This window comes from Lottia gigantea (genome assembly GCF_000327385.1).
Source record: "Lottia gigantea unplaced genomic scaffold LOTGIsca_288, whole genome shotgun sequence".
Lineage (NCBI taxonomy): Eukaryota > Metazoa > Mollusca > Gastropoda > Lottiidae > Lottia > Lottia gigantea.
This window is the reverse complement of record NW_008708934.1, coordinates 81,187-94,284: the sequence shown is the minus strand read 5'-3', so window position 1 is coordinate 94,284 and position 13,098 is coordinate 81,187. Positions and strand designations below refer to the sequence as shown.

General features: G+C 33.5%; 1 protein-coding gene across 1 annotated transcript; it reads left to right on the top strand.

Moving 5' to 3' along the window:
- Positions 1-7,259: 7,259 nt before the first annotated feature.
- On the top strand, positions 7,260-11,797 carry LOTGIDRAFT_175481 (hypothetical protein; the record flags this gene model as incomplete). The annotated part of the gene is made up of 2 exons (XM_009056701.1): positions 7,260-7,332; positions 11,304-11,797. 2 exons carry the CDS (start codon positions 7,260-7,262, stop codon positions 11,795-11,797), a joined length of 567 nt encoding a protein of 188 aa, XP_009054949.1.
- Between the last annotated feature and the right edge of the window lie 1,301 nt (positions 11,798-13,098).

Below are 13,098 nucleotides of genomic sequence, written 5' to 3'. Positions count from 1 at the left end.
AGAGAAAAGAATTTTAAGATTTGACGATCTTTAAACTTTAAAGTTAGTAAAGTAAAGTAGACCACTGCCGGATGTAAACATCCCCTGTTATCGTGTATCGCAAGGGTCTTCCCTTTCAAGGGAGATAACTACTATAAACCCCCGTAGAAAAATGGCTTCACCCCCAATTTTACCCCCACTATATTTTTAACGTATGATTTTGCTACAATTTATGTGTCAGAATACACCAAATCCAAAAAAATGTTCTAAGATTTTCTTGATAGAATCCTGTCAAACACTCCATGAGCGGCTTACGACTGTTACTCATCTACAGAGTTGCTGCATTTTGAATTCACTATACATGAATTCGACATTAAGATTTAAATCAAAGACATGCTCAAACCTTTAAAACTTTTTATGTAAATGGTTGTATATAAGTGTATTAGCCAGGCATTCATGTGACATATTGGAATGTTTTCAATGAGATTTGTGGGAAAAGTTATAGAAGGTTGAATTCGTAATTTAACATGGAAACAGATGACAAGTGAGTCCGGATGGTCATAAACTAATAAAATTATTTTGATTACCTCCCTTTAAGTACAAACATTGTTGTCTTGTTTTCTTTAATTACAATCTTTGTATTTATACCTTGACTGCAATAGACACCTTTCTTACCATGGAAGTTTGTAGCTAATTTGATTTGATTGTACTCAGTGAATACAGCCAATCAGAGGCTTCGACAGAAATTATTTGAAAACATAATATCGTACAATCCAGCACAACGCTACATTCCGTGATACAAGAAAAGTGAAATGTTGGTATAAGTAGGAAGTTCGTAATAACTTGGAATTGTGAAGATGCCAGGCAACCAGAAAATGCTGTGGTATTATTTATATTACTATACAGAATGATCGTTCTCATCGTTCTCATTGTTTTCATTGGTCTCATTGGTCTCATTGTTCTCATCGCTCTCACCATTCTCATCGTTCTCATCGTTCTCATTGTCCTCATTGCTCTCATCGTTCTCGTCGTTCTCATTGTTCTCAGTGGTCTAATCGCTCTAATCGTTCTCATTGTTCTCATCGTTCTCATTGTTATCATAGCTCTAATAGTTCTCATTGTCCTCATCGTTCTCATCGTTCTCATCGTTCTCATTGTTCTCATTGTTCTCACTGGTTTAATCGCTCTAATCGTTCTCATTGTTCTCACCGTTCTCATTGTTTTCATTGGTCTCATTGTTCTCATTGGTCTCATTGTTCTCATCTTTCTCATTGTTCCTATTGTTCTCATCGTTCTCATCGTTTTCATCGTTCTCATCGTTCTCACTGTTCTCATCGTTCTCATTGTTCTCATTGTTCTCATTGTTCTCATCGTTCTCATTGTTCTCATCTTTCTCATTGGTCTCATTGTTCTCATCTTTCTCATTGTTCTCATTGTTCTCATCGTTCTCATCGTTTTCATCGTTCTCATTGTTCTCATTGTTCTCATTGGTCTCATTGTTCTCATTGTTCTCATCGTTCTCATCGTTTTCATCGTTCTCGTTGTTCTCATTGTTCTCATTGGTCTCATCGTTCTGATCTTTCTCATTGTTCTCATTGTTCTCATTGTTCTCATTGTTCTCATCGTTCTCATTGTTCTCATCGTTCTCATTGTTCTCATCTTTCTCATTTGTCTCATTGTTCTCATTGTTCTCAACGTTCTCATCGTTTTCATCGTTCTCATTGTTCTCATTTTTCTCATTGTTTTCATCGTTCTCATTGTTCTCATCGTTCTCATTGTTCTCATCTTTCTCATTGGTCTCATTGGTCTCATTGGTCTCATTGTTCTCATTGTTCTCATCGTTCTCATTGTTCTCATCTTTCTCATTGGTCTCATTGGTCTCATTGGTCTCATTGTTCTCATTGTTTCTCATCGTTCTCATTGTTCTCATCTTTCTCATTGGTCTCATTGTTCTCATTGTTCTCATCGCTCTCATCGTTCTCATCGTTCTCATTGTCCTCATCGTACTCATCGTTCTCATTGTTCTCATTGTTCTAATCGCTCTAATCGTTCTCATTGTTAAAATTCAGTAAAATATTTTGCAGTTTTTGACAAGGGGTGATAATAGAACAGGAATGAGTGGTGGAATATCGGGTCAGCATTTCAAGTTATCCATGCATCTCACCATATTAAATTTAATTTAAGAAATTCACAAAAATCCCTTCGGCGTAGCCTTATTTTGATGTGGGATAAGATGGCGGCGTGACGATAGACTGACCTCGTGCCTTTACCGATGACGTCATACCTACTTTGATTGGCAGGTCAAAACTATCATAACGCAAAATCACAGTTTCCGTAAATTAACAGCAATCCTGTTATAATTTTCCGTAAGGAAACATAAAGTTCCTGTCAAAAAAACTGTATGCCCACGCATGCGCGGACTTCGCTTATCTACAGACAAGTTTGGACATACATGATAATAACACAGAATTTACGTAAATTTACTGACAAATAACGTAATTGTTCTTAAATGACATACGACCAAGATTAATTTACGTAAAATAACATATTTCCTTACTGCGGAACTAACATTCTGTTAATGTAAGAACAAAGTCCGTAAATCAACAGAAAAGTATGTATATCAGCAGAAATTTACGTATATCAACAGAAAATAAGAAATATATTTCTGTTAAAAAAAAGTCCGTTTTTTTACAGTGTACCATGTATGACAATAGTTTATAGTGTAAAACGTCTCAGTACACCTTACAATATCATATATATATATATATATTGACACCTTGAATTGGGAATTAACATAAAAACCGAACAGTAAGAACAAGTACGATATGTATATACTTTTGTATGCTCTCTCCTAATATTGACCGGTGATATTCAACTAACTGTGATATTATATTATATAACTGTTACTATCTATTTATTTATTCTGATGTTATTTGGAAATTAAATTTTGACAGACAGAAGGAACATGGAAGATTTTAAACTTCTGATTTACCAGTTAGTTTTTGTTTTTGTGATGAAGATAGCTACTGAGATTGTCACGAATTGAAACTGTTAAATATTCAACAGAGAAAGTTCACTATTCAATAAAGATCGAGTCTACGAGCATATAGTACACGATTTATTCTATATTTAATTGTGTTGTAATATTTTCACGAGTGATTATCCGTGGATACATATCGTAGAACTTTAAACGACTAAAGCAATCCAGAGTTTTTCAAGCAGTAAGGCGTCAGTAAAACCAGCAATTATTATTTAAGAATATCGACTACGAAGACAGTTACAAGTAGAAATACAGAGTTTCTTTTTACCATATTCATCTAGACATTTAAAGATACAGCACCACTTGGAATAAATCAAGAACAATAACCAATAATATAGAGTAAATTATATGTAAGGATCCTATTTTTTCTCTGGAGGTTGACAAGGAAACTGAGCAAAGAACAATTTTAACCAGAGATTAATAAGAAAAATGAGATTTACTGTGGAAAAAATGAAAACAGAGTTTAAATAGAAATTTCAGCCTTAAAACTTAATTGATCAGCAGATTTGTTAGATTTCGGGAATTTAGAAAATACTTAAAAATAAACAAAAATATTATAATGTTTCAAAAAAGCCAAAAACTATTTCGCCGTAGTATTAAAATTATAATTCAAGGAATTATCTTGTTAAATTCTGGTTGATTTTGTAGAAAAAAGAAGAATCAGAAAAGTTTGATATTTTTGATGTTATTTTGATATTTTACAGTATCTATTGGTAAGTACAAGTACATGTTACACCTTTTTCTTCATCATTTTTTTTCTTTCTTCCATGTCTTCGCTAACCCACACTGGAGTAGAAAATTAAGACGTAAAATGTCATTTTGTATCATGTATTTTTTGTCCTAGTGATATCAAAGTCTTAAACAATTATAAAAACATAAACATTTATTTTGATTATTTATCTAATAAAATCAAGGATTCTGAAAGGAGTAATAGAAGGAAAATTTTTGAGATCCCCTGCATTAAAGAAAGAAACACTATTCGCTATGTAGACTAAAACTGAAATTGAGTATATAAAAAGTCAGTCGAGGGATACATTATAAAAAATGTAATCTAAATGTAAAGTGAGTCGAGAGGTTGTTATAAGAATAAAAAGCTATTATTCTTTAGATATTTATCTCGGTATATTAAAAATAATTAACTTCATAAACGTGTGATCGAGAATTTTTTTCCAACACAGAAAATATATAAAACGATGAAGACAACTTTTCGTGATAATATTTCAATGCCCACTTAACTTTAATGACAATAATACAGTTCATAGCGAACTTCTGGACAAATATTACAAATCTGTTTCTTGCATCTTGGCTGATTTGTTTGTTCAGGCATATTATTTTCTGATTGTACCTCATGATATAGACCTATATAGTAGTGGTACTTCTCTTTAAAGAACGTTTTCCATTTTCATCAAAAATCTAGATCAATACATATAACAGATAAATTGGCATTAAAACAGTAAAATGTTAATATTTCTACCATTTTTATATCATATTTGTAATTGTACAGAAAATCAAAATATTTAACATAATATAAATAAAAACACAAGTCGGTGATTTTGGTTTAAAGGAACGTGTTTTCGTACTTGTATAATATATAAATCTTCACAGTTTATTTACTGTATCAATGGCTAAAGATAAATCAGAAATAAATGAATTTCTATTAAAAGTTTTTCATGGGGGTAGCTCATATTTATAAAGATATGTTTTCAACCAAAAAAGAGCATGACAAAGGGGAGTTTTGTATTAAAATAATATTAACCCTAAATCGTTTACAATTCTGGTATTTCTTCAGGGTCAGGTGGGCACTTAATTAAAGATAAAACTGTTATTTTGTCCTGCATGTTTTTATATTATTGACAGTATTTACACGTGTCTATTGTTATCAACATGCTGTGTATCACGGGTAATGTTAAACATCAAATAAAAATCACAATAACAATCGTCCATTATGATCACAAAAATATGAAATCAAATCATAATTATTCAAATTATCACAACAAAACATCTAAACGAAATCATACTATAATAAAAAAAAACATTCAAATTATCACAGGCCTAGGGTGGTTCGTATACCACATCATTTTTTTTTTAATTTTGAATTAAAAAACTGGAATATAATTATAAAACATAATTTTGAATCAAAAACTTGTATTCTACCAGTATTATTATTATTATTATTATTATAATGTTGGTCCATTATATTGACAGAATAATTACCGTAGTTTATTTAGAACATGTTTAATGTTTTAATTCATGATTTAATTTTACTCATTTTTATTTTATTTTTGCTGAATTATCATTTACATGTAATTGTACATATTTAAAAAAAGAAAACAAAAATAGTACACAAAAATGATAATTCAGCGGACAAAAATGAAAAATAAGTAGAATTAACCAAAAATAAAAAATATTATACCAATACTAGAGCAGGTTATTATCCGACTAAGATACGATTGGTCAAACAGGTGGCGAACGTGTCCCTTTAACTGTACATGTATAATTTTGAAATATATCAAAACATTACTGGTGAATACATTTTAATAAAACATACGACACGACAGATATGAATAGCCCGGCCTCGTGCCATCTCGACCCAGGTCACCAACGGAGAGAGAAATCAGACATTAAAAAGTAACATTCTTTTTTGAATTAAAAACTTATATCAGTTAGAAATAATAAAAGATTTTAAAAAATTGTTAAAAAAATGATCTGCTCTAATTGTATATAATATAACGTTTATTATTATTATTTATTAACTGATTTCAACTTGGATAACGAACAATTCACAGCAATGTATCGTAAAACAGCCGGCTTAAGGGTGACATTCATAATATTGTCTCTTTACTACCAAAAAAAAAATACAAAACAAAAAAATCTCAGCCCGATGAGTTAAGTCCCTTTGCACCCATCAAATTTTATAGTATTTTGTCAAATAAAATTTGTCAACTCACGGGTATTGGAATTTCCATTTAAAACTACAAAACGCCGATATAGCGAGATAGTCACTCTTTGCACTAGTTTGTATTTATTGTATTTACTAGTTTGTTTTTATTGTATTCGCTAGTTTGTATTTATTGTATTCACTAGTTTGTATTTATTGTTTTCACTAGTTTGTGTTTATCATTTTCACTAGTTTGTATTTATTGTATTCACTTGTTTGTGTTTATTGTTTTCACTAGTTTGTATTTATTGTTTTCACTAGTTTGTGTTTATTGTTTTCACTAGTTTGTATTTATTGCATTCACTAATATTTATCGGTTGTATTCACTAGTATTTTCATTAGTGTATTGGGCGACTTTCTCGCAATATCCACATTTCGTAGCTTTTAATTGAAATGGAAATACAAGTGGTCCCCAAAATGTAAAATTGTGTGACAAATATACATAACGCGAGGAACAATGTTTGCTGCAAATGCGTTGATCTTTCCAGAATTAATCACTATTAACAACTGGATTGACTGGAATAATGAGGAGTAGACTTATTCAAATAAATCGACATCTAGATGTGCACAATTATATAAAATTCATACTCTACATATTGTGTTAGCTCAGTTGTAAATAGTTTGGAATATTAATCCTGTTTTATATGATATTTTCACAATTTGGTATACTAATCCAATTCATTTGTTACGTGTAAATAATGTAGTAGAGTATTAATGACTTCAGAATCCATTCTTACGTAGTTGCAAATGATCTAGCTCACTGGTTGATAAATTTTTGAAGGCACGAATTGCGCCCCTTATTTAATTATTATTTATTGTTTTTTAAAACGAAAACTAAGAAAACGTGTCCTTGTCGGTTTATAAACCAGACAAAACACTTCGAGATGCGGGATATTAAATATCTATAAACCCTCTCTCGTGTTGTATTCTATGCTGATGTGTTAAAAAGTATGGGAAGAAGTGAGACTTCGTTTGGCAACTCTACATCATCCTGCGAACCCGCATACCTAATATTGTTTATTTTCTATATTTATTTATGTACACATGTACTCTGTTAAGATTATTTCAGAAATTATGAATTGCCATTTCAAAAGATTTCTCTAGAAAGATAGTGATTTTTTCTTTCTCAACTAGACTCAATGGATACCCCTGACTACGTCTTTGGACACCTCAGAGATCACGCTACACTTGGCACAAATTTGGATTTGTCCAGTTAATGTCTTGTAATCTTCTTATTTTGTAAGTAACATACTTTCCACTTTTATTTTTTTTTGTACAAACATTTCAGGTTGTAAAGAAGACATGGCTGGGAAAACTGAATTACTACTGATAATATTAGTAGCTATACTGACATCTCTTATACAGATTAGATCAGGTACTACTTGTTTTATTATTACAGCTTTCGAGTTCAGCTCGAAACTGTATTGTTTTCATTAATCTTTTAGATATTTTGTTTTCGTATTGATTTTTTTTTGTCTACGGCAGGCCGGTTTTCTTGGCAATGGCAACAGTTACGGGAAAACGGACTTCATGGCGTTTTCTAACTCGTGGCTAATCACAGTTTAAATGTAAAACGAAAATTACGCAACGTTGCAACAAACGGAAAATGGACTCTAGAGGGCGTGTTTATTAACCGATTTTGATCGGGTTTTCTGCATCGTATTTCTTGTAACAAAGGACAAATGATAGTAGTTGAAAATTTTCGATTTTCGAAAATTCGTTGCATACTTTTTTGGCGAAATTAATCGAAAAATACTACTTTGGTTGTTATTTGGCGGATTGACTTGAAACTTACGTGGTGTAGACCGCCAGCATAGAGCAATAAAAGTACACATTCAAATTTGTTTTATCACTTCCGGTGGAATTGAGTTATGTCAAAAATAACATACGCATTATATTACCAGCCTTAATACAAACTTATTAAACTAAAATAATTTGCCGTGTATGCAAATTCCTAACCGTTCAGCCGCCACCTTTAAAAAAGCAAAATATCGGAAAAATACTACTCGTCCGTCATTTTTAATCCGATTTTTTTCAAATTTGTTTTAAATTGTACTTAAAATTGTACTCCTCTAGAAGCCCTTTTTTGGAATTTCGACTTTGTCTTTGCACAACCTTTATTCAAAGCTTTTTATGATAGGCCTTGTATATATAGGCCGATAACTTTTGACCTTGACCTTCTGCAACCTTTAACTTTCAGCAGCAATATCTTCTTTGGCTACACTTTCATTTGATACCAACATTTGTAATTTTGGTAAATTACTTTTGATTTTATGGGGTTTTGAAAATGAACAATTTTCTTAAATTTCCTATATTCAGAGGATAAGATCACTAGAACTTGTGCTTTCACAGCAATCGGGATGGTGTCATTGCAATGTGCTCGCCACAAGCTTTTAAATGATATGTTAAAGTAAGTTTTCGGACATTTACTTCTTGAATATTCAGGTCATTTTAATATTCATTAAAACTCTTGTTTGAGTTCTAGCGAACCTAGCGAAATTTTTAAAACAGGAATATAATGTAAAAATTCACAGTTTTAAAACAATACATAAATAATTATTCATAATCAAAATTTATCAAAAAAATCAAAATAAAATCCATTTTAATTAGACAAGATAATTATTTTACAAAGGGTTAAATGGATTATGTAACAGGTCAACAAGTCAATAATTGCAGGTGTTAACTATGGAGCCAAAAACTTAAAACAGTACAACAACAACTGTCCATCAATACATGGTACTAAAATCAGAAAAGGGCTGTCTGTGGGCGTGGTCATTGAAAATCAGTTGTAATTGTTGTCAGAGTACTCAGCAAAAACTGTAATACTTAAAACATTTTTGGCATTGGGTCAGACATTCCAAACCGCGAAATTACCTTTTAAATAATATATCTGTTGGTACGGGAATCTTTCTACTGTCAATAAAGTTGATGGACATCGAATTGTCACGTGCTAAATCTTGCATTAATAAACGCAAAAATATCTACATTAAATCCTTAAATAGAACTTATGTTTTACGCCCAATACATATAAGTAAAACAGCTCGGAAGCTGACAAATCTGTGTCGAACAGGTCTAGTTTGATTTTATAATTTGTATCTGGCATTACAATCTGGCAGTAGAATACAAAACACCAGTCAATTAAAGATGGTTCCCTTATTTTCATTTATGAAAATGAAAATTCTGATACTTATATGAATAGAAAGTAGAGCTATTCTAATGAAAAATACTGTTAAGGGAACTAGCCATGCTTTACTTTACAAGGAAACAGGTTTCATTACACTGCAGGAAAAAAGACGTCGGCATAAGCTGACAATGATGTACCAGATCCTGAACAATCTGACTCCAAATTACCTATCAGATCTTCTCCCCACTAGAAATATCAATTATAATCTTAGAAATATCAACAATTTACCATATATAAACTGCAGAACTAATTTATTTTATGATTCATTTTTGCCGTCAACGATCAGAGAGTGGAACAATCTACCAAATTCTCAAAAACTACACCTTTCTATTTCATCCTTCAAAAAATCTCTTAAATCAAATGACACTTATCCACCTGGTACATATAGCTTTGGCAATCGAAAAAATCAAATTTACCACTGCTGTCTTCGTCTTTCCTGCAGTGACCTCAATGGTCATAAATTTCTTAGACACGTTAGTGATAATCCTGCGTTCTCTTGTGGTCATCAATATGAAGATGCAGAACACTTTCTTTTGCACTGTCCCTTACATTCAGATGCACGAGACAGATCTATAAACATCTTACCAACTGGCCTTAAAAACATAACCAATCAGCTTAATGGTGTACAAAATGATCCTGATCAATCTATACTCATTTTCCAAAAAAAAAAAATTCACGAATTCCTTCTTCTGTCAAAACGTTTTTAAAATTTGAATTATTCCGCTTTATATCTTCGAGTATCTACCATGGATGTAGCGATGTCTGTATATACGTTACTTATTTTAATGATTGTACATATGAACATTTTTCGTTATATAGGCGAAAACCTGTTCCCCAATCCTTTTCATATTTATATGAATAAAATATTGTTTTAAAAAAAAATACCAGTTTGTCTCACATGTCCATAATTGAATTATAATTAGCTCAATACAGCAGAATTCCAATGAGTGGCCGATCAAAAAAGGTCAAAAAGTATTTTTTTGTTTATCCAGACTGTACATTTATTATTGGTTAAAACTCTTATTTATATGCAATAAGGACATAATGATATGATTAAGAATACATGATAATTCATTAGAAACACCAATTATTCAAAAAGTTAGCTTAATTTGACTCTAAAAATTACGGAAACCCATCTTTAACATATCAATGAACAATTAAAATAAAACCCAGATTATTATAATCATTTAACGACATTTAGGGGTAGAGATCACATTAAATAACGGAACACAATTTTATAGTGTTTTATACCATAAAATTGTGTTCCGTTATTTAATCCGATTATTATAGTCACATGGTAAAAGGCTCATTGAAATACGGTCGTATGTATATGGTAGTAAAAATGAAATGAAATGAAATGAATGGAGTTTTACGTCCTACTTTTCTGCACCATGTGGGATAATGAAGACGGGCGACGCCATGCAGGGTGCAATGAGGGACATTTTGCCAGGACAGCGGCATTAGCCTGCTCTTTTTCGATTTCAAACTGTCGAGGGATCTTTAACGTGCACAGCCTGTAGCACACGGGGCCTCGGTTTATTGTCCCATCCGAACGACTAGGCGCTTTTTCCATGTCAGCCCCTCGTACCTGCATCACTAACAGGGGGCAACCGGGTTGAAAAATCCGAAGGTATTATCTCGACCTATGCCGGGATTGAACCCTGGACCTTCAGGTTAGCGAGCAAGCGTCTAACTCACTGAGCCACCGCGGCTCCCATATATATGGTAGTAAGGCGTTAGTATATTACTATACAGTATAGTTCTGGGATCACCTTATGTATCGCGAGATGGGGTATTGTGATAAGAACCCATTAACTTATAGTAATATTTATAGCTGTGATATTTGGTACAGTAGTTGATAGGAGTGGTAAACGACCATTGTATTATAGATAGTTAACAAATGTTTCAGTCAAGTCAGTGAGAACAATTGGTGATTCCATTCGCTGACTTTTCTCACCCTTATAGAATGAGAGTTATCGTAAAGTATCGATACACGCCCTTGTGACACGAAACATGTATCGTGGCATGTATGATATGGCGATACATCGATTTGCCGATATATCGTGCCAGAAATATTTAACAAGCAACTTTTATTCATTTGTTTCGGAAGTTGTTGGTATATTATTATGTAGCTATTAGCTACTTGTACTCTTTTGTTTCAGAAACATGTACTTTCACGAGAACCCCTGATACAAGGGGGCTTATTGATGGAAAGTTTAAAGGAATTATTTCTTTGGATGATTGCGAAAAGGCGTGCCGTGTAGACAGTTCATGTGTAGCGGTTTATAGAAATCCACCTGTATGTTATTTTGCGTTGAATACACAGACAAGTCCAGAATCAAGAACAACACATTCTTTGAAATCTTGCGTTGATGATACAACTCCAGAGGCCACCACTCCAGAACCAACAACACCTAAACCGACAACACCTGAACCGACAACACCCGAACCGACAACACCTGAACCGACAACACCCGAACCGACAACACCTGAACCGACAACACCTGAACCGACAACACCTGATCCAACCGAACCGACAGCAGCAGCATCAAACCAGGGAAGCAGCACAGAAGGTATGATATATATTCACATTCCCAATCACTTTGCTATTGACATTCGACTAAGATTCAATAAGGGATACTTTTGGTTTTGGTGACGGTATAAATTCTCCGACGCTACTCACACACACCTCACACACTACCTATTCTCTACTCACACTACACATAGTCTTCTCATACTCTACTAACACTCTACTCACACTCTACTCACACTACATATAGTCTACTCACATTCTACGCACACTATACATAGTCTACTCACAATCTACGCACACTACTCATACTCTACTCACACTCTACTCACACTCTATTCACACTCTACGCACACTCTATTCACACGCTTCTCACACTCTACTCACACTCTACACATACTCTACTCACATTCTACTCACACTACACATAGTCTACTCATACTCTACTCACACTCTACTCACACTCTACGCACACTACTCATACTCTACTCACACTCTACCCACACTACACATAGTCTTCTCATACTCTACTAACACTCTACTCACACTACACATAGTCTACTCACACTACACATAGTCTACTCACACTACATATAGTCTACTCACATTCTACGCACACTACACATAGTCTACTCACAATCTACGCACACTACTCATACTCTACTCACACTCTATCCACACTACACATAGTCTACTCACACTCTACTCACACTCTACCCACACTACACATAGTCTACTCACACTCTACTCACACTACACACAGTCTTCTCATACTCTACTAACACTCTACTCACACTCTACGCACACTACTCATACTCTACTCACACTCTACCCACACTACACATAGTCTACTCATACTCTACTAACACTCTACTCACACTACACATGTTCTACTCACACTACACATAGTCTACTCACACTACATATAGTCTACTCACATTCTACGCACACTACACATAGTCTACTCACAATCTACGCACACTACTCATACTCTACTCACACTCTACCCACACTACACATAGTCTACTCACACTCTACTCACACTTTACCCACACTACACATAGTCTACTCACACTCTACTCACACTACACATAGTCTTCTCATACTCTACTAACACTCTACTCACACTCTACGCACACTACTCATACTCTACTCACACTCTACCCACACTACACATAGTCTACTCATACTCTACTAACACTCTACTCACACTACACATGTTCTACTCACACTACACATAGTCTACTCACACTACATATAGTCTACTCACATTCTACGCACACTACACATAGTCTACTCACAATCTACGCACACTACTCATACTCTACTCACACTCTACCCACACTACACATAGTCTACTCACACTCTACTCACACTTTACCCACACTACACATAGTCTACTCACACTCTACTCACACTACACATAA